This window comes from Bombyx mori, chromosome 28 (genome assembly GCF_030269925.1).
Source record: "Bombyx mori chromosome 28, ASM3026992v2".
In the NCBI taxonomy this organism is placed as follows: domain Eukaryota; kingdom Metazoa; phylum Arthropoda; class Insecta; order Lepidoptera; family Bombycidae; genus Bombyx; species Bombyx mori.
Genome location: NC_085134.1, coordinates 1,809,549 through 1,832,056, shown reverse-complemented (window position 1 = coordinate 1,832,056; position 22,508 = coordinate 1,809,549). Strand labels below are relative to the sequence as shown.

The following is a 22,508-nucleotide window of genomic DNA, read 5'->3' as shown; positions in this document are numbered from 1 at the left end:
TGACGGTCACATTAAGTTTAGATTTCTAAATTGTAAATGACTAATATTTTGCCAATTGAATTGACTAATTTAATTTCATGCTATTTGATTAATGTTCCAAATTCTTTTCATTTCATTTCATTTCAATTCCTATTAACATTTTTCACAAAAAAATTATAAAATACTGGACTGTATGGTATGATACATTTGACTTTTCAGTTGGAAAAATACAACAACTACTACTATTGACATTTGACAAGTACTTAATTTCAATAGTAGTTTGATGTCACTTCCGTTGCATACCTGCGTGACGTTCTGTAAAAATTTTACCCTCATGCGTTATAGAAGTTTCACTTCAAAAATAAATATTAGGAGGAACGTTCGTAAAATAAAACAAACATTGAATTTTCATAATTTAATGATGGGTGCAAACTCAATAACATTTATCACAGCAAACAATCCATCTCCAAGATTTCCTTTTAAAACTACATTAAAACAAACTTATGAAAAAAAAAGAAATGAAATGCATCTATCTTTGTATGAAAATATTAATAGCACTGAACGACAGCAGTTGTCATTTTAGCATGTAACGATCACACGCAAAGTAACAATGTTACGTGATATATTTATTGCAAGTCTTCGAAATTTGTTGTCAAATTTTTAGTGGTAACTTAACGTAAGTACCTAGCTTCAGTACTGTTCACAGTATTTACATATGTACGGATTTCAACACATTTGACATTCGTTGTCATTTTAACATCTGTCAAAAAACGATTCCTAATCTTTAGTTGATCGAAGAAATAAACTTCGCTCTATACATTTTATTCATTGTTCTTTGAAAAATTCAACATTGTATTTTATTAGAAAACAAATTAATTTTCAAATATGATTTTCAAGAATATTTTTTTTCTTTCGAAACACTTGCAACAAAAAACAACAATGAAATAAATAGCTTACAAACTACAAACAAAATTAGACTAACTATGCATCGCGTATTACACAAATAATATAATAGAAAAGCGATCACAAATTTAGATTTTTACAAAATTATTTACAGGTACGTATCGTCTTTCGGAAATTCATTACTGCGAATATGAAATATCCTGGAAAACCACTCTATATGTAAATTTTTGTCGAATCATCTGTTTAGTTTCAAATTACTAAGGAGTATTTTTTTTTCTTCCTACAGAATATGTTAGTAACCTCGAGGAGTTATCCTAGCTTCATCGGACGTGAGGGATAATCATTTAACTCCCTTGGATATTCAAAGAAATTTTGGTGAAATTAATATTGCTTATATGGTCTGATAATTTCAACCGTAAAAATAATAACAGAGTACATACACTGACAATATTAAAAACAAAAAAACAACTATTCAATTTTATTTGTGGCTTAATCTACAAAAATCAAGCATCCGGAAGCTACGTAAATACATTTTGGTGGGGCACTAAATAAGATGTTTTTATTAGACATGTAGTTTGTAACAACGTTTTAAGTCTATTTATGTTAATAAACTGCAAAGATAGCTTCAAAAGGAAACCAACATATTACCTATTAACACAAAATGTATTTAATTAAATATCTATTCTATCTTAGATCCTTCATAAAGAATTTACAAACCACACAGCATTAATTAGCTATAACTTAAAAGCTTTATTAAAATCTAAATACCTAATACCTTAATTATGTAAACATTATTTGGTTTTAATTCAGTTCAAATTTTTTATTTGTAATTTTATAAATTTTTCTTTCTCAAACTCTTTTCTGACGTTTGCACCTTTAGAATTATAGACACATTTCGAAATTTTTGAATATCGATTTTAATTTAAAAATGGACCTAGAGCATTTATTTTCAGAGACTCATATTAAATGACCAAAAGACCAAAAGTAGCTTAAAACGGGACAAACTTATCCATCGGTCTCTTTCACTCCGTCCCCTTCCTCTACGTCTTTTCGATTTGAAAACTATACGTTTTTCAAAAAACACATTTTTTTTATTGGGTCTCTATAATTCTTAAACGTGCTAGTTATTCGAACGCTTACGATTTCGGATAATTCACTGGTAATTAAACACTGCGATGGAAATGCTATTTGTTGACATTCGCCTATACGAAAGTTAAAAAGACAATTGTATATAGAAAATAGACTTCCACAATTTTACAAGAAAAAGTTGTTGAACAAACGCCAATAACAATACAAATAACATTTTATTTAACCATTTTATTTCACAATTATTAACATTTTAAGTTTTCATAATTGTGAACTGTTTTAAAGCGTATGTTATGATTTTCTTTTTTTAAATTTATTACAAAATAGCGCTAAGAGTACAATAATATTCTAATAGGCGCATTTGATTCGATATTAAGAAATTAAAATCTCTTGTAAAAGTGTCGCATAAAAAGGTGTTTCCCGCTTTGACATTTTTTTTTAAAATAAATATGTTGACAAAAGTATTTTTTTACAAGGTCAAGGGATTTCATTGCTAACAGCCTGTTCGGCTATGGTAACGTAGAACTTTATTTTTATAGAATCACGGGGTTCCGCCCTTGTAACTCTAATAGACATGTCACAACTTAAAAGTTTTCAATCGAAAAGCAATTTATAAAGCCCATCTCTCGCTTCAATGAGTCTTCGATTGTTAGTCGACGTTATCGTATGGTTTTTTTTGCCCTTATCGAACATACGGCCCACCTGATGGTGAGCGTTACCGTCGCCCATGGACTTCAGCAATGGCCGGGGCAGAGTCAAGCCGTTGCCTACCGTTAAGTCGTTGTTCGCCTCGTGTCGAAGCGCGCATGTGAACCACTTTTATTCATTAACGCCGTCCTGACTGCCGATATCGGCGAATGTCAACTGATAATATCGAAACCATCAAAGCAGTTTATATCGATCTTAATTTAATGTAAATAAACAATCATTATTCTTGTAATAAAATCGAACAATATAAACAACTTTTACGTAAATCGAAACGCCAATCACAAAGCGTGACGTCATATGTGGCAAATAATTTTATCATAGACTATCATTTACGGTTTTGTCCCCTACACCGGAATTTCGACCCGGCAATTCTCAAAACTTACAGATTCACTTAAAGATTTTTCGAGACATTCACATTCGCCGCAACGAGTATACCAGACGACAAAATTGTGAAAAATAATATTAAATATAGAATTAAATTTACACTCACTAATAATTCACGTCCGGTATTAACGAAGCGAAGAACGACATCACGATGACGCGCGCGGCCGCCAGCAACGACTGGTCGGTCCCCCGCGCCCGCCGGTCGTCGTCGGCCGAACGCTCCTGTTGTCTGTTGTCGTCGGTCGTCGGCTCGTGTTGTCGGTTGTCGTCGGCCGTCGGCTCGCGTCGGTCCGCGTCGGCCGGCCGGGGGGGGCGGTCCGCTTCCTCCGGCCGGTCGTTGGCAGGTTGGTTGCCGCCAGGGTTCAGTTGTAGTTCGCGGAAGAAGCCGATTTGGTGACTGTATTATTCATGAAATAAATTAATGTGATGTGTTTTTACTGGTGGTAGGACCTCTTGTGAGTCCGCACGGGTAGGTACCACTGCCCAGTCTATTTCCGCCGTGAAGCTGTAATGCGTTTCGGTTTGAAGGGCGGGGCAGTCGTTCTAACTATACTTGAGACCTTAGAAATCATATCTCAAGGTACCCACCTTGGTACCAAGGTACCGACATTTACGTTATAGATGTCTATGGGTAGGTGGACTGTGAGCTCGTCCACCTATCTATGCAATAAATAAAAGTGTGTGTGACATCTGTTGATAACAAACTAAATAGGAATAATAATTGTAAATCATCTAATATAGTAGCGCCCTCTGTGAATTGATATTTTAACTTCACGTATAATGTGTGTTCTATCTCATTTTCGTTTCATTGAGTTTGAAATCACAACGATTCTTAAGAAGTTTCACGGAGTATACTCACAGATAGCCGGCGGTGACGAGCAGCGCAACCAGCAGCAGCCGCGCCGGGCTCCCGTACAGGTACACGAGCGAGAACAGTATCGCGAGCCGCGAGCCGGCGTACAGGTGGTCGAGCCAGTCGCGGCCCACGGCGCCCCCCTCCTCCTCCGCCGGGGGAGGCGCCTGCTCCGCCGGCCCGGGCGTCTCCGGAGCCGGGGCGTGGGGCTGGGTGTCGTTGTACGACTGTAGCCTGGACACGTGATATTACACCATAAGTATATTGACATACTCGGCTTCCACTATATATTAGGGATTAAAGAAACTCGTAGACATGATCCAGACTTTTTGGTGGGAATGCGAAGAGTGAAGTTGTGTGATTTGTTTTTAAATGTGTAATAACGGTGGTTTATTGACTGTGAAAGTGCACAAATGTGGAAAAATGAAACAAAGCCGCTGAATGTAACTTCTCGGGATCCTCAAAAAAGTCCACTGAAAACGTCTTAGTAAATAATCACCATTTTACGTACTGAGATCCCATATAATCTCACCTCATTTCATGCCATATTTCATATTAATTCAACTTCATTTCATTTCATAATATGAAGTTTCATATAAAAGTTTTCATTCAAATTATAATAAGACTTGACCTAAAGGTCTTAGTTACCAGGTCACAAAATCCCTTAAAAAAAGTAGACATGATCTTTGAATCTAACAGAACTTTCATGTTGGTGTCCGTCATAAGTAACCCTTTAAAAACTTAAATATGTCAATACCTCATTAATTTTATTATAAATAAAATTGTATTGTTAAAGCTTGTTTGACTTTATAAGTTTCGTTAGCATTATACGTAATTAGTGGATTCTAATTCATATAAATAAACGTCACTAGAGCATTGTAAACAGTTTATGCACAGCTGCCAGCAATCGAAATATGTAAATAAATATTTGAATATTTCGAATGATATGAAATTTTAAAAATATTTGAATAGCTTCGTTGTGTATTGGTTTGGTAAATATAATATAAAAACTCATTACACATAAAACTATTTAATGGTGATGATGCTTAGTGGTTCTTTTTCCCATGGTAGTGTTCCATTACTCTATTTGACAGACGAGAGGATAAACCCTTAACTAAATGAGATCAAACATTAAACCAGCAATGTAGAATGTTACGATTAAATCGAACGATAGAATACTTAATCACTTATAATTATGATTCACACCGGTACGAGTAAAGCGTTTATTTTGTCGTCAAAAGCAAAAACAGATATCGCAACAATTAATGTTATGGGGAATGTTCGAGAAGTATTTGCCTGGTACTAGTAACTCCATCTGTTTTCGAATAGAGAACACTAGGCACTAGTGGAAATGTTACGGAAAATATACCTAAGACATAATTGTGTCAACGTATCAATTATAAATGGAGCATAGACGACATGAAGGTAGCTGCTAAAAATATAATCAGTTCTACTCTAATGATGAAGCGAAATAAATTAATTGTTGTATTGAAGGCTTCCTTAAAGCCGAATTTACATTACGAAATTAGTGGCGTGAAATTAATTTCATGCATGCAAATTAGTTTCGTGCACTGCGCGATTTTTTTGTGAAATTAGTGTCATGCAACTAATTTCATAGTGTAGACGCGACGTGAAACTAATTTCGCGAAAGGGCCTGCGCTATGCGGACGTGTGTATTGTTAGTTCGGACGCGCTTCGAGCGTTGAAAATGGCAAACCAACGATGGAGTACAGAAAAATATATAGATCTTATTAGTGAATATCAATGACAAGGGTCCCGAAACACCTACAGTAAAAAATCAAAATTATCTTCACTCATTCGAAAATAGTTTTTATAACTCTCAGGATCTTCATCTGCTAATTCAGAGACTAACTTCAATGCACCTAAATGCCTTCTTGTTGACCATCCTCGAATCTACCAACTTTTTTCTTTCTTGATAGTCTTTTTTTAAGTTTATAGGTATATAAGCATTTCTTTAGCTACATTGAATTTAGCAAATTATAGCTTTGATGCTGAAGGCGCCATGGTTACTGCGATACTGTGGATTTCGCGACACTAATTTTTTAACGAAATTACTTTCGCATATATCGAAACTACTTACGTGAAACTGAGTTCAACATGCATGACACTAATTTCGTAATGTAAACTCCGCATAAGTGTTGTAAAAAATTGAGTTTTATTTAGTACTAGCCGTACTCGCCCGCTTCGCTGGGCATTTAAAATTAACATTATTAATTATTGTCATTATAATTAGGGAGTCCAACACTCATATAAATAATTATATGAGTATTCCATTAAGTACATGTATTTTCTACATGGATACCAAGTTTCAAGTCAATCGGATTCAGTAGTTATAACGGAACGTCCGTATAAACCACTGTAGATTTATATATTAGTATAGATTTCGGTGAAGAGTTTTATTCATTCCTAGCCTTTAACAATATTACTGCACAACAAAATGTAATTTACAAGAATTAAATTAGTTTTTTGAATTCCGTAATTAACGATTAAATCGAGCCGATCCATACATTTATACAGTGAATAAAGAGTTTACCATGTTTTTCTTCTGAACTGCCTAACTACATTAAAAGCCATCAATGTACCTTATTAGGTCATATGTGTTTTTAGACTGTAGATTGACCGCGTTATCATTCACGGTCTGTTAACCCCATTTTATAGAATAGCGTCGTTGGAACATGATAAAAATTCAAGGACCCGATCGGATCAACGCGGATCCGACATAACTGTGCGAAGATCATTCTTATAATGTCTCGCTGGACTACCACCAGATCTCCGGAGGGTTCGAAAGGCTGAGTACAAGGCCGAGGATCGCTCACCCTACGAGATAAGACCGATACGAGAAAGGTTTTAGGTTTAACTCTTCTGAAATGTCATCAGCATTATTAAGCCCACAGTCGTCTACAGCTGGGCATAAGTCTCTCCAAGGTTCGCCTCAGTGACCGGTCTTCCGCAGCCCGCACTCCTTTAGATTCGCGCGACCTTTAGCTGGTCGTCAGTCCCCTCGTGAGAGCCCAACCCACGCCACGTTTTCCGGTGCGCGTTCGTCACTCGAGGACTTCTGAGTAACCTGCTCACCGCCACTTCAACGTCGCAATCTTCCAGGCTACGTCAGTTATCATAGCGCCATTATTATTTGACAGCCTGTCGATTCGTCATGCATGTTTGAACGTAAGTCCTCATCCTCCTCTTTATCGCTCGCTCATTACTGAGGATCGTGACTTCGCTTCAGTTTGTCGACTGCCAGCCTCCATCGGATCCGGTCAGTTGCCTGGTGTAGTGCAGCGCTAAGTGGTCCTCATATATCAAGTATATACGAGTCCTCCATATAAGCCCTCATAAGTCAAATAACAAAATCGGTTACCAAATGATCAGTCTCCTTTCGACCTTGCCGACGACGTAAAAGCAAAGATTGTGTAAAGCGTTCAGAACAGTTGTCTTTCAGTGAAATTCTACGATTCGCCTTTGAATCCCAAGGTTATAAACCAGCTGACACCACACAGCGAAACGGGACCAATTAAATCGTCAAACGAACAATGCGACATAAAGTGTGTGCTCTGTTTGCTTACGTCTTTAAACAAGGTGTTTAACCGTATCTATTAAGCTATTGTTTGTTGCGAATGGTAATAAATCGATACGAACTAGACTTAACAACGTTTTACATAGAGTAAATTTTAATAAATAGTGCGTCATAATTAACATTGTAAAGGTTTTGAGCAAACAAAAAAAAAATATCTATTGCATAGCTTTTATCGCGGGCTTTGAGCGGGGCGACCGAATCAAGAAATTCCGTAACGAAAATAAAACCTAACACCCCCGCTTCGCCTACCATGTAGCTCGCGTTCAACACATTCACACGTTGCGCTTGTGTAGTGTTTGTGAATAAGCGCGCGGCGTGACGTCGCACTGCATGCGCATCATGAAAAGTATGCCTATCTCTCTCTTGCGCGGTCAAGCTTATGAGTATGAAGGGCACAGTTAATGTTTATAAATATAGCGTGGTCTTATTTTATTATTGTTTTATATTAAATTATTATTGTCTAATTATAATTGCATAAGTTGATAAAAAATGCTATGCAATAGCTTTAGGTACCGCGGCAGTCCCTGAGTGCTACACGTGTTTTTTTTAATGTATTTACGTAGCTTTATTGCTAATTGCAGTTTTTATTTGATTCGCGTAAATAGGCATACAGGTACACGCGTGAACGATTACTGGCAATATTTATTATACACAATAACCGTAAATGTACTCGGCGATCTTCAGACATCTAAGCCTTCGTTGTATTGACATAATATATACTACCTACTTAACCTACGTACCGAACACCGAGTAACCTTCGAATTAAATAAAATGCATTATTTCCTGATCACCGGTTGCCGTACATAGATAGAAGAGTTCAAGGCCTACTGGCTACGCAGCGATATTTTTTATAACGAATTCACAAAAACGTCTTAGTTACGTGGAAAAATTTACACCCGTATCTAAAGCCCAGTCGAGACGAAGGATGTTACCGAAATTTAATTCATGACGTATTTGAAAATTTTTCGAGTCTGCGAATGAGAATCGTGGATGGTCCAGACCTTGCTGCTTAGCTGGGATCGATGAGCGATGAAAAGAAAGCTTTCTGACAGCCGTACAATTGCCTTCCAAGGGGGCCTAAAAGCTCAAAAGCAACTGCTACGGGAGTATACTACACTGAACTCTTCACAATCCTTTAAGATCAGGCGAAGATCAATGGGCTGAGGCTATGAGCTAAAAGCTTCACGAGTATGGTGATCAGTGCCTTGGTTGCTGCTACCAGTAGTTTCCAACAGCAGGAGAAGGATCTATGGATCCAGAAACACTTAGTACCACTGGGCATGAAGCTCAAAGCAGATCGACTTTAAATCTATTATAAGATAACAGAAAACCTTGTAGTAATCAACTGGTGGTTATGTGCCTAGAGTAATGGTCACTATCCTAGGATGAGTCCAATGTACATTATTTTTTATGCAAATACCAAAAGAAACCTTTTTTATTGCACTAGATAAGTGAACATAAAATTAATCATATTATTATATACTCACATGTTAGTGTACTGCCTAAGATACTCCAAATAAGCTTGTTGCATCATCATCATCTGATTAACTTGGGAAGTGACATCACCCGGAATCTGTCCATCTGCCATATTGTAATTCATGAAATTAGGCCGTCCATAATTATTTGTCAAAGAGGTCAGATAGTTCTGCATTTCAACTGTGTGGTTTTGATCATTCTGCCTTGTTTCCGGTCTGGCTTCCACCGGTCTTGTTGGTTCTGGTACATTCCGGTGCCTGAGTCCTTCAGTTGGCTCCACTTCGACCTTGTCTTGGGGTAACGGGCTAGCCATTTTCCTGGTTGGTGTACAAACTAGATGCATGGTATGAGCGATAGTGGTTTCATAAGTTCGGAGAACATCTTTCAGTATTGTGTTGTCGTCTAAAAGTTGACCAGAGTATATAATTTTTTGATCATCTGTTCTCTGTAACACAAAACGATCAATTGGAAGGAATTAAATTTTGTTGACTTGAATTGAGAAATATGTTAATTTCTTATGGTTTTAAAATAATAATAAAAAACAATTATTAATATGTTTTGCTGTATACAATATGCCAGTATTTTTCCTTAAACTGATATTATTCATCATAGTGTAAAAGTTTAATGTAATTTTCATGTTTGGATTACCCCATTGGAATATTTGTGTTAAGAAAGTTTCACTTGACAGAGCATGCAAGATATATAATGCACTTGTTATGAATTGTTTATATTTTGATTTATTTTTGTAGATACACATTTTTGATTAACATTTTTAAATTATCCGTACAAAGTGATGACAAATAAAAACTGTGTATTGACATAAATTTTTAAATACTCAATAAATGTTTTTAAAAACTAAAAATAAATATTAAAGCTATTTTACTAACATATTGGACTGACTAAAAATTCAAATATTCTGGTGTGGTATTTTTATTGCCATTTACAGCCTTATCAATGTGCACCAAATTAGTGTTATCAAAATTAATTGGTTTATTAACTGACTTTAAAAGATGGTTAGCCAGTTCTATGCAAAAGTGAGTTTAAAAGCAAATAGATTGTGTTTTGTGCTGTTTCATTTTTTTTTTTATAGGCGCTTTTTAATGGCTCTACTCTTTATTGCCATTACAGATTGCAGTATCACTGCTGATAAGAATTGGCTAGATAAACAGGGTGTGATGTTTACCAAATTGTATTTACATAGCATAACAGAGAAGACTAATAAAATATTTTAAATCAGTACACATTTTAAGGATGACAATGTCACTTTATCAGATTACTACTTCTCTCAATACCTCATAGTTATGATTAGTTTGAGAGTTAATTGAACACTCAATAACTAAAGAACGATTTGGTCATGTAAATATTTTGTGACCTTTAAAATAATATCACTGAAGAGTACATATAACTTCATTAAAATAATCCAACAAAATATAATATTGATATATTTTGTTTTACTATTTATTACTTTATTTTTATCTAATCATGTTATTGCGATTTCCAAATTAATGTACTATTGATAGCTTTCAGCACAGAATCTGTAAAGATTTGTGATTTAGATTAAGGATTATTATTACATCATTAATGTTCATTTTATAAAAACTCAATTTTTTTTGTTATTGCCTTTGTAGGCAGACGGACGTACGGCCCACCTGATGGTAAGTGGTCACCGTCGCTCATGGACGTCAGCCAGGGGCAGAGCCAAGCTGCTGCCTACCATAAATTTGCCTTGATTCATACATTTGCCTTTATCCACTGGCGTAAATAACAAAATATAAGTCACTAGGAAGACAACTAAAAATAAAAGCAATAAAGCAATGAAATTACACTTGCTACACCTATACAACTATACATATCGATTTATTTATTATTTCTGAAGCAGAATGTGCTAGGAAATAATTTGATTAACGAGATTATATCAAAATTGCTTTAATTCAAATTATAATTCACTTTGAATAGCCTGGTTTCGTTTAATTTGGTCAAAGTTGTTTCTTTTTGCACCGGTGTTAGCCCTAACAACGGATTACATAAACTTATTGCGCCTAATTAATAAAATCTACATTGATTAATTCGTTATTTACCGGTTTGCTTGGATACACTTCGGATAGATGTCCTTTTAGCTGTTTCACGGTCCACGACGATCTGCATTCTATGTTTTGATCCTCGACCTGCTGATTAGGTGCCTTTACAATCAAGGTAACGTTATCTGGTATCATTTTCCAACATCCAACAAAACGTAGTAAGATAAATTTGTGAAATACAAAACGCGTAATCGATTATACAAAATAATCACACTTTTTAATTTTACTTCAATAATTAGTTGATGTAATTACTGTCTTTTTTTTAAATTTATTTCCACAATCTTTGTGTAACACGTAATGTCTATCTTGAGTAGTTTTAAACTAAATGTAAATAAATACTGTGGTAATGAAGGAGTACTTGTCAATTTGGTCATAAAATTATCTGTCCACTCCCGATTGGTCCAACTTTATTAGTGACGTCATAAAAATTCTTGATTGAATCTTTGATATAATTAGGTGGTAGATATAATATATTGTGTTATTGCAAAATTACTGAACGTAATTGGATAGTTGCTTAAGATTTAAATCCACTACTAATGATTAATTAATAAATCTTGGTTGAAGTTCTTATTTTTTTTATTGTTTTTTTAAGGGATTTTAGGACCTGGTAAGTAAGATCTTTAGGTCAAGTCTTATTTTAAATTTAATGAAAACTTTTTTATATGAAAAATGATACTATGAAATGAAATGAAGTTGATTAATATGAAACATGGAATGAAATAAAATGAAAATGAAATGAAATGAGATGATATGGGATAAAATGTTATCTCAGTAAAATGGTGGTCATTTACTGAAAAATTTTCAGTGGACTTTTTGGAGGATCCGAGAAGTTACGTCCAGTGGCTTTGTTTTATTTTTCCAGATTTGTGCACTTTCATAGATATTAAGCAGTTAAAAAGCCACCGTTATGACACATTTACCTAAACCTGAAGAAATACTAAATAGACAAAATAAAACAAATCACGCAACTTCCCGCCAAAAAGTCTAGCATAAGTGTAATCTATGCTTCATGTGAGGATGTCGAAATATAGGTGAATGAAGTTAGCCCCTCAAAAATTTTTTTTTTCCTATTTTGTACTTATTTTCTATTAATTCGTTTGTTCATCATTTGTTCATGATTGTTCACTGTTGATAATTGTTTGTTCTGCATTTATTTATTTAAAAAAAATATTTAAAAATATACCTACAAGTTAGCCCCTCTAATGCAATTTTTAATATTTTTTCATCCTTAATGACTCGTAAATATTCATTTTCGATTATTCTTATATAAAACACGTTTGTTCTCTTTCGAAATTACTCGTTTTTTGTTTAATTTACTATTTTTATTAGTTGAATAAATGTATGCAAAATATGTGTACTGCGCATGCGTCAACTATAATGCCTAAACTTTCTACGCGGTTTTAATCGTGAAAAAAAAAAACAAATATAAATCCTGAAGGAGTAATTAATTGGTATACAGTTTAATAAAAAAAAAAAAAAAAAAATTAAATAATGTGCATTGGCGTTAAGTTAGACCAAATACATTTTTTCCATCCTCTTACCTATCGTATTAAAATGTTATTTTACTAATGTTAGGAATATATTTTCGACTGTGTAAAAAAGTAATTATAATGTATACCTATATTATCTCTTGAAAGATAAATAATGAACATATTTACTTATTTGTTTATATTACCTATGTGAACTCCCTATCTTTTTTATACCTTCATAACGATAAGTAGGAGGATGGAAAAAATGTATTTGGTCTAACTTAACGCCAATTCACATTATTTCATTTATTTATTTTTTAATTTTTTTATTTAAACTGTATACCAATTAATTGCTCCTTCAGGATTTATATTTGTTTTTTTTTTCACGATTAAATCCGCGTAGATAGTTTAGGCATTATAGTTGACACATGCGCAGTACACATATTTTGCATACATTTTTTCAACTAATAAAAATAGTAAATTAAACAAAAAACGAGTAATTTCGAAAGAGAACAAACGTGTTTTATATAAGAACAATCGAAAATGAATATTTACGAGTCATTAAGGATGAAAAAATATTAAAAATTGCATTAGAGGGGCTAACTTGTAGGTATATTTTTAAATATTTTTTTAAAATAAATAACTGCAGAACAAACAATTATTAAAAGTGAACAATCATGAATAAATGATGAACAAACGAATTAATAGAAAATAAGTATAAAATAGGAAAAAAAAATTTTTTTAGGGGCTAACTTCATTCACCTGTCGAAATATCGACTTACCGGCACCTTAGGTTCGATTTGTTGCTATTTTTGTGGAATAGTTTTGGATGAACAGTAAATATTAAAAAAATATAAAATAGATGATTTTAAAATACCAATAAATTAATTTTTGTCGTACCTACAATTTGATTAATAATTAAAAATACTATTTGTCATTTTTCTTGATATTAGAAACTATAATTTGATTGATTAAAAATTAAAGTTTTTTATCTAGCGAAGTGAAACTATTGACCAACAATAACCAAATATATTTTTGTTTGTTTTATAATTTATTCTCTTTGAATACATCGATTAATATACGGCAAATATTGCAACAGTTGAAAATTTATCGGATTTTGACATCTCTATCGCATAGACTATATAGACAAAATATGGAGAATACTTCCAAATATAATTAAAGAAGAAATCACTTTGGTTGGTACCTACATGAAACTACTTTTTTTTTATGGCGTTATGTCCTGGTAACACATGGAAATACCACATTTTACCATATTTTACATTAGCGTAAAATAAAAAAGGAACGGTCAATTAAAAAAACGAAATATATATTCAGTTTACTATTAATTCGAATAAAATGCTATATTTTAACTTACATTAACATACTTATGTGTGTCTCAATAATAAATACTTAGATAATTATGTTTTACCTTGACTACTGTAAGCGTATTGATTTTGAAGTACAATAGTACAAAAGCTTAAATAAATGTACTGGTGCAAGAAATCCGACAGTTTTTTAGCTATGTAATGTTAAGATTTTATATGAAAGAATAAGCAGACTCTTTTTATTATCATCAGTTATATTTTATTCACACGACACAATCTTATTAAGTAGAGAATGTATCCATGGTAGCGAGTCAACATTACTAGTGCGGCGACACGCAGCTAGTGCTATATCTCAACACTCCTCCTAAATGATAACTTGGTTTACAGTTATTATTTAATACACAACTATATCTAACTTAAACAAACAGTAAACTAACTAATTATGAATTAGCACAAGAACTTATCAATGCATTTATAAAACTTGTCTGTGCTCAAACTTTTAGTCATAACATCCGCTAAATTTTCATTGGTACAAATATGTTCTATGCTGATCACCTTATTGACAACCAAGTCTTTTATATAATGAAACCGTATATCAATGTGTTTTGTACGCTTAGAGTTCTCGTAATTCTTGGCCATTGATATTGTACTTTTGTTGTCAACAAATAGCACGGCCACAACCTAGGTGCTTACATATGCCTTTTAAATTAACAATTTCCTGTGCTAATGATGCGGCGGCTACATACTCGCTTTCGGCAGACGATAAAGTTACGCATTGTTGCTTCTTTGAAAACCAAGCAATGGGGTTTTGCCCTTGTAGGATAATACCACCGCTAACACTTTTTCTGTCGCTTCTATCTCCAACCCAATCGGCATCAGAAAATCCGTATACATTATTGTCATTTGTCTTTTTAAATAATAATCCTTTTTCTATTGTTTCTTTCAAATAACGTACTACTCTTTTTCCAGCTTTCCATAATTCTTCGTTCGGTTTATCTAAAAATCTGCTCAGATATGACACTGCAAATGTTAAATCCGGTCTTGTTGTTACAGTAAGATAAATTAAACTTCCTATTAATTCTCGATATGGTACGTCCAAAACTTCTGTATTGTCCTTTATTTCTATATTGTAATTTCTTTCCATGGGAGTTTTAATTCCGTTACATACATCCATTTTGAATTTAGTCAATATCTTTTCAATCATTTTAGTTTGTTTCAGTTCTAATGTATCTTTATTTCTTTTAACTTCCATTCCGAGAAAGTTCTTCATTTCACCCATATATTTTGCGTTAAACTCCTCCTTAAGTGCTTTAATAATATCTTCCCCGTTTCCAATGATTAGGTATCGTCCACGTAAATCAGCATCCAGCAATCTTCTTTGTAATACAAACAGTAATCATATTCTGATCTTTGGAATCCGTTAGCTTTCGCAAATTCGTCAAGTGTTTCATTCCAACATTTTGGTGATTCAATCAATCCATATAATGCTCTCTTTAGTTTTAATGCTGTATTATTATTTTTTATTTCTAATCCTTGGGGTATTTTGATAAATACATCAGACTTCAATTTTCCATTTAGGAATGCAGTGGGAATGTCTAGTTGAATAATCTTTAAATCATCTTGTACAGCTTTTGATAAGATCATTCTTATGGTAGAATGTCTAGCAACGGGTGCATAAACGCTGTCAAAAATATCTTTTTTCTTTTGTTGGAAGCCTCTAGCTACCAGTCTTGCCTTTTTTGTTCCATCTTCTTTTAGTTTAAATATCCATTTTGTATCAATGAGCTTTCTTCCATCGGTTATTTCTTGTTCTTCCCACGTTTCTAGTCTTTGGAGTGCATCTAGTTCTTTATTGATTGCGTTTTTCCATTCTGGTTCTTTTATAGCTTCTTCGAAAGTTTCTGGTGCATTTGCACTCAGACATATAACAATATTAGTTTCATTTATGTTTTCTATATTCGTCTCGTAATCTTTAAGATAAGCAGGAGGATTTATCGTTCTTTTGGGTCTGATTATTGCTTCTTCAATTTGATCAGTGTTCATTTCTGCATCTTTAAATTCATCTTCCTGTTCTACAATATCTTGCTTTTCTTTATTGATTTCTTCTTCTTTGTCTTGAATATATCTAACTTGTTTCACTTCTTCTTTGTTTTTGAATTTAATGTCGCTTTCATCAAATCTTACATCTCTGGAAATAACTATTTTATCTTCTTCTGGATCCCATAATCTGTAACCAACAGTTCCATAACCTACCATTCTTGTTTCTTTTGCTCTCTTGGCAAACTTGTCCGGTTTGGGTACTATAGTAGCCCAAGCTTTGGAACCAAATACTCTCAATCTCGATATGTCGTTTTTACCAAAAAATATTCCGCTGGGTGTCTTGAAGCTTATGGCCCATGATGGCGATCTGTTTAATTGGTAAACTGCACATTGTATTGCTTCGCACCACAGATGTTTTGGCAAATTGGTTTCCGCTAATAGAGTCCTCGTTTTGTCGCATAATGTGCGGTTCATTCGTTCTGATATGCCATTAAGTTGTGGCGTGTACGGTAATGTGTATTCTAAACTAATACCTCTATTTATGCAAAAAAGTTTCAAACTGTTAGCAGTGTACTCTCCACCATTATCGCATCTAATTCTTTTAACTTTATTCCCCGTTTCGTTTTCAATTCTTAATACATAGTTCATCAGTCGTTCTGTTGCTTCAGATTTGCTCTTCAGGGGATACACTACGCAAAAATGAGAGAAATCGTCAATAATTTTCATAAAATATTTTTCACCATTAGGTCCTTGATGTCTGATCGGTCCTGCTATGTCTGTGTGAAGCATCTCGGCTGTCATTTTTGTTCTAGGCTTTGGGATAGGCGTGAACGGGCTTCGGGTGGCTTTGCCCTCCATACAAGGACTGCAAATTCTATTAGATACAGGTAAGTTTAGTATATTAAGGCTTTTCCTATTTAAGTGACCTAAACGTTTGTGCCATAGATCTGTCGCATCAGTAATATTACAGACTTCGGACTTACATAATTCGGCTTGTAGCTTATACAACTTTCCTTGCACGATGCCGCGTAAAAATGTCTTTTTATTAAATATTTTAACATTGTATTTATTAAAGTTTATGTTAAAACCTGCCTCGACAATCTTTTTTACTGATAATAAATTGTATGAAACATCTTTCACAATTAGAGCATCAATATTAATCGTAGTATTTTGATATTTTACTTTAAGTTTACCTCTTTTACTAGTTGTAATACATTGGCCGTTAGCTACGAATATTTTGACATGTTTATCTAAATACGTAATATCCGTCATATAATTTTCATATTTTTCATTTATTAAATGCTCCGTACATCCTGAGTCTATAATTAGTTCTATGTTACCACATTCACCCACATTAGCAATAATATCGCTAGCAATGAAACCTATTTCTTTATTTTCTGTGCCTGCTGCTGAAGCATGTTGATACGTTGTATGTCGTGAACTTGAATTTCCTCTAAATGAGCGTCCACACGATCTTGGATAGCTCCGTCCTCGTGTCAATGACTGTCCTCTACTCGGCGCTTGTCCTCGTCCTGATCGGCATTCGAATGATTTGTGTCCACGTTTTCCGCAGGAGTGGCACGTGATGAAGGCATTATTCTCATAACCTTCACTATTTCTGTCCATTTTTAACTTTGTCTCCATATCGAGTAGTCTTGCTTTAACAAATTCTATGTTCAGTTGTTTCTCGGAACCCATAGTCTCAATTGATGTAATTAATTGATCGTATATCTTTGGTAAAGAAGACAGCAGATAGCAAATTTGGTCTTCTACTTCGACGCTTACGTTGATTGCCGCTAATTCGCTAAGAATTCCTTCAAATTTTAGGAAAAATTGCTGTAAGTTGCTTTCATCATCATAGCACATTGTTATGAGTTTCCGTTTTAAATAAAATTTATTACAGACTGTTTTTCGTTCAAATATGGCCTCCAATGACGTTAGCATTTCTTTTGTCGTATTCGCATTTTTTACGATGTAAATATATTTGTCGCTCAGACATTGTACCAAAATTGATTTTGCTCGTGAGTCATCCTGATCCGTCGGTTTCTCTTTTAAGAATACATTGCTTAATTACTTTTCTTCCAGCAGTAATTTCAATCTAAATTTCCAATGACTAAAATTTGAATTTTCAGTCAAAATCGGCAGAAGAGACCTCGCAGTTGTCATCTTTCTTTTTTATAATTTTCGCCGATATTATTTCTAGTGGATCGCAACCCAATATATTTTTATTTACTTACTGCACACGCGGTCTGCTACCATGTTAAGATTTTATATGAAAGAATAAGCAGACTCTTTTTATTATCATCAGTTATATTTTATTCACACGACACAATCTTATTAAGTAGAGAATGTATCCATGGTAGCGAGTCAACATTACTAGTGCGGCGACACGCAGCTAGTGCTATATCTCAACATGTAAGATAAGGACTCAGTCGATACTGTTAGTAGTTTCTCGGGTTCTTTTAAAATTATCTTTGAATTCTCACCAAATTCTAACTATTTTAACTAGAGATTCTTTTATTTCATCTCATCCAAAAACTATGGTGTTGTCTGTTATCATTGCCTTTAATCTTGTCCCATTAGGTACTAATATTATAAAGAGGAAAGATTTGTTTGTTTGTTTGTTTCGAATAGACTCCGAAACTACTGGACCAATTTGAAAAATTCTTTTTCCATTAGAAGCCGACATTGTCCCTGATGAACATAGGCTAATTTTTTTTAATTTTTTTTATTTTATTTTTTTGGTTTCATGTGTGTTTTAATGTTTCCGAAGCGAAGCGAGGGCGGGTCGCTAGTTAGGTATAATTTCTAATAGATAATGTAGATTTTCCCACCGTCTAGTATCCGAACTTCTTAAAAACAGTCTGTCAAGTGTATTGGGATCCAAGCGGTTCCGCTCATCACTTGCGTTATTGCAGGCAATTGAAGCGCTCTCACAAGGTAAAGATGATGCCTCAATACTCATATACATCATGGCTCTGTTAGCACATCCCACTTCTCCTGGATGAGCCTTTGCTCGCCCACATGTCCTGGTGAAACTGGAAAGGCCTCTGGCCCACCAGTGATCCCTCATTCATAAAAGAAAAACATGGCTATTGAGTGGACGTAGTGTTAGATGGTTTTTTTTCTTCTTTTCTTGCCAGTGAAGTATGTGGTCATACTTCAGGTACACAACTGCCTGCAAATAAATAGTGTTCAATTTCTTCGTCTAAGCCTTCATTTCTCAGTGCAATAAATGTAAAAAGTTGCTTTTTCATCAGCAATTTATGAAAATCCCAAATTACTTCTTCCGTATCAGTTCGATTCCGTCGACTTCTTCACTATTATTTTGTGGAAGTTGTTCTTGTGATTTACTATCTAAAATTGAAGTATTTATTCTATTTATTGCTTGATAACAGGCTAATTGTAAATAAATTACTGGTTTTTACCAAAACCGAAAAAATCAACATCGATATTCAAGGGTCAAATATCGATGCAGTGAATCGATTCAGATTCGATTAATCGATCTCAGATAGGCACCCCTGTCTATTACTAATATTAAATTGCAAGCCCTCTGCCTGCCCACTGCCATAGCGACTAAAATAATTTAATAATCTGTGCTTTGTATACAAACAATCTATAATGGGGGTAACAGTGTAAGTGTGCAAATTTAATAAATAGAACGTTATTATTGTGTGGTATTCCTATAATTACATTCATAAAAATATACCGCGATGTATAATACTAATACTAATAAAAGTAATAACTCTATGTAAAGGTAGAAAGTAAACTTCTTGACTTCATACGTTATCTCAAATTCTTCTTTAACCTTATCCGGTGTATGAAAACTATCCCCGAATAAAAATACATGTTAGTGTAGCTTATTTTTGACACAGTTTGGCCAGACTGAAGGAAGAGTATCATTAAAAATAATAACGAAACAAATCTATTTATTATGTTTTTGATACAACTACAAAATCTACCATAAAAAAATCGTGAAGAGTGGATTATATTTAATAAACTGTTTCAATTATTAACTTGACAGCTTACAGCAATATCCAGTGCCAGAGAACAAGACCGGAACATATGTAGTGGAGTTACTTACAAAGCGTATCTTAGCATTAGGGGCGACACAACAAGGACAGTTCCTGGTTGATTGCGAGAGTTATTTATCACATCCACTCATGGGTACGTGTTTACTGAATCCAAGCTAAAAGTAAAAAGAAAGACACATTCCACTTAGCGATTTATAGAGAAATCACACAGCCCATCGCCAATACATGGATATGACATATTTGAAAATATTTCAGACATTACAAAGGTGTCAGCTAGTTTATTGTACTTAAAGTCCTCGTGGCCTATGTGGCCCGAAGGTGGGTACCAATTTTCGAATGAAATACGTACTTAACAAATATTCACGATTGACTTCCACAGTGAAGGAATAACATCGTGTAATAAAAATCGAACCCGCAAAGTTATAATTTGTGTAATTGCTGGCGGTAGGACGTCTTGTGAGTCCTCACGGTTACCACCATCACACCTATTTCTGCTGTGAAGCAGTAATGCTTTTTGGTTTAAAGGGTGGGGCAGCCGTTGTAACTATACTGAGACCTTAGAACTTATATCTCAAGGTGGGTGGGGCATTTATGTTGTAGATATCTATGAGCTCCAGTAACCACCATCCATCCACTTAACATCAGGTGGGATGAGAGCTCCCATCTAAGCAATAAAAAATAAAATGCAAGGAATTTATAAAAACCAAAGCTAATCGTGTACTTGATAGTTGAATTGAAAAGTTGATGAGATGCTGATACCAATATTTATTATCTTTTCATCAAATTCAGCCAGACCACTTAACGGTTACCATTACTTGCATACGCTTGTGGAAATTAACAATACGAAACACACTTACCTAAAGTTTTGTCTAATGCTGCTTTTAAAATTTCTGACAGCAAAAACGTAACTCAAATATTCCAGGTACAACAAAAACAGTACATATATTACACAACTCTGAGCAGCCTGCGTCTGTCTTCTCAATCCTTGAAAGTGGCACGAAAAATATTCACGTCATAGCTGACGGACTATTTGACTTGTTAATGATGAAGTTGTCTCAGCATTATACTTCTAAGAAACAAACCAAAATCGAGAGCAAAGGACCTAGGTTTGAGCTCGGAGATTTCTGTGTGAAGCTCGGATCAGTTACTATGAATCAGAATTTTAAAGGGATTTTGATTGAGGTGAGTGAATTGAATAATTAGTGAATAGCTATGTTAATATATGTGAACACTTGGAGGCATCCAGAACGTCCGTCACTATATCTATAATAGTACATAAAGATAGATGGAGAAATACGTTCCTAAAAAGAATACTTCCGTAATATTATGTTAAAAAAATCTTTGTTTTTTATAGATTGCTGTTGTTGTCAAAGTTTTCAAAATTTGCGTAGTGAATATTAGGGACCATGAAAATTATATCATACTTGACATTGGCTACCTTAATACATGAGGTTGAAGTGCCAATTATATTAGATAACTGTTACCTATTATTTAAAGTGGAACACCTTGGTGGCGTGGTGGTGCCTTGTGGCAGAAATATGCCCAAAGGTCATACCTAGTTTTGGGGATTGAATAGGCTTGATAATTATAACAATATGAAGCTATTTTTTCTATGGAAATTTAATTGTCAGGCATACATTAGGCATCTCTTTTTTTTGAGTTTTCTTAGTATTAGATGTTCGAGCTCACCGTCTATCTGGTGCTAATTAATACTCAAAACACATTTTTGGCCAAGGGGCAACGGCTAGACTTTCATATTGTTGCATAGACTAGACTGGATGTGTAGGAGTCAATCTATCAATCAATTCAATCTATCAATTCTCTTTTCCCTAACTCTCTGTCATTGCCTCAATATCTCAGACTATATTGATATTATTCACAGTATCATTAGAATATGTTCTATAATTTCTAGGTAGAATACAGACCATGCGTAATGGCTAATGCGGTCTGGGGTCTGCTTCGAGAGTTCCTTCAAGGATTGTTAGGGCCAACTGTTCCGGTCCAACCTCCTCAGCATCTAATAAGCAGAATGAACGAAATATACACTCCAATAGACACAATATATCAGTATTTAGAACATTTCAGTGCTTACAGAAAGACTACAGGGATGAGAACGACATGAACTAAGTTGACTGTTTTGTGTTTTTTTATTAAATAAATATGTACATTTTACTCATTCGTTTTTAGTTGTTCTATGACAAATGTCTGGTAGTTATGTTTTAAGTAGGGACATAGAGTCAAGAGATTTTTTTAGAAAGTTGTCTCTGGCAGGTAGATTGTTAATAATGTTAAACTTGAGAGGTTCGAACTTTAAATCTTTCTAATGACATTAATCAGACAAATATTGTTACTATTCTATGTAGTGATCTCGTGGGGTTATTCTAGATTCACCCAACTAGTAGGTGAGATCACGGGGCTCAAACCTGGCGTCGTTGCCAACATGAACCTTAGCAAGAGCCATGCTTCGCAGAATCTACCACCGGATCGGAAACGCGACCCACTGAGAAGATCTGGGGAGAAACTCAGTGGGCTTTGTCTGTGGATTCATTTACTTGCCAAGCCCTTCGTCGCAAGC

General features: G+C 34.3%; 2 protein-coding genes across 3 annotated transcripts; one reads left to right on the top strand and one right to left on the bottom strand.

Moving 5' to 3' along the window:
• Nucleotides 1-379: 379 nt before the first annotated feature.
• Nucleotides 380-11,641, bottom strand: LOC101740432 (homocysteine-responsive endoplasmic reticulum-resident ubiquitin-like domain member 2 protein). The gene is made up of 4 exons (XM_004933535.5): nucleotides 11,066-11,641; nucleotides 8,999-9,432; nucleotides 3,920-4,147; nucleotides 380-3,457 (listed from the first exon to the last, which is right to left on the bottom strand). Exons 1-4 carry the CDS (start codon nucleotides 11,198-11,200, stop codon nucleotides 3,166-3,168), a joined length of 1,089 nt encoding a protein of 362 aa, XP_004933592.1. The 5' UTR covers nucleotides 11,201-11,641; the 3' UTR covers nucleotides 380-3,165.
• Nucleotides 11,642-16,616: 4,975 nt separating this feature from the next.
• Nucleotides 16,617-22,105, top strand: LOC101745056 (mediator of RNA polymerase II transcription subunit 20). Of its 2 annotated transcripts, none has more exons than XM_062676775.1 (4): nucleotides 16,617-16,786; nucleotides 19,924-20,066; nucleotides 20,856-21,115; nucleotides 21,846-22,105. In XM_062676775.1, the coding sequence occupies exons 1-4, from the start codon at nucleotides 16,653-16,655 to the stop codon at nucleotides 22,053-22,055; spliced, it is 747 nt and encodes a 248-aa protein (XP_062532759.1). In that variant the 5' UTR covers nucleotides 16,617-16,652; the 3' UTR covers nucleotides 22,056-22,105. The 2 variants fall into 2 exon arrangements, with proteins under 2 accessions (XP_062532759.1, XP_004933539.1); XM_004933482.5 differs by lacking the exon at nucleotides 16,617-16,786 and adding an exon at nucleotides 19,384-19,534.
• Nucleotides 22,106-22,508: the final 403 nt, after the last annotated feature.

Coding starts and splice junctions, on each gene's coding strand:
- LOC101740432 (XM_004933535.5), bottom strand. CDS start 11,200: ATGATACCAGATAACGTTACCTTGATTGTAAAGGCACCTAATCAGCAG. Junction 4,148..8,998: donor CTTAGGCAGTACACTAACAT/GTGAGTATATAA, acceptor TCACGTGTCCAG/GCTACAGTCGTACAACGACA. Junction 3,458..3,919: donor CTCGTCACCGCCGGCTATCT/GTGAGTATACTC, acceptor TGAATAATACAG/TCACCAAATCGGCTTCTTCC.
- LOC101745056 (XM_062676775.1), top strand. CDS start 16,653: ATGTCTGATCGGTCCTGCTATGTCTGTGTGAAGCATCTCGGCTGTCAT. Junction 20,067..20,855: donor TTTATCACATCCACTCATGG/GTACGTGTTTAC, acceptor CAAATATTCCAG/GTACAACAAAAACAGTACAT. Junction 21,116..21,845: donor TTAAAGGGATTTTGATTGAG/GTGAGTGAATTG, acceptor TATAATTTCTAG/GTAGAATACAGACCATGCGT.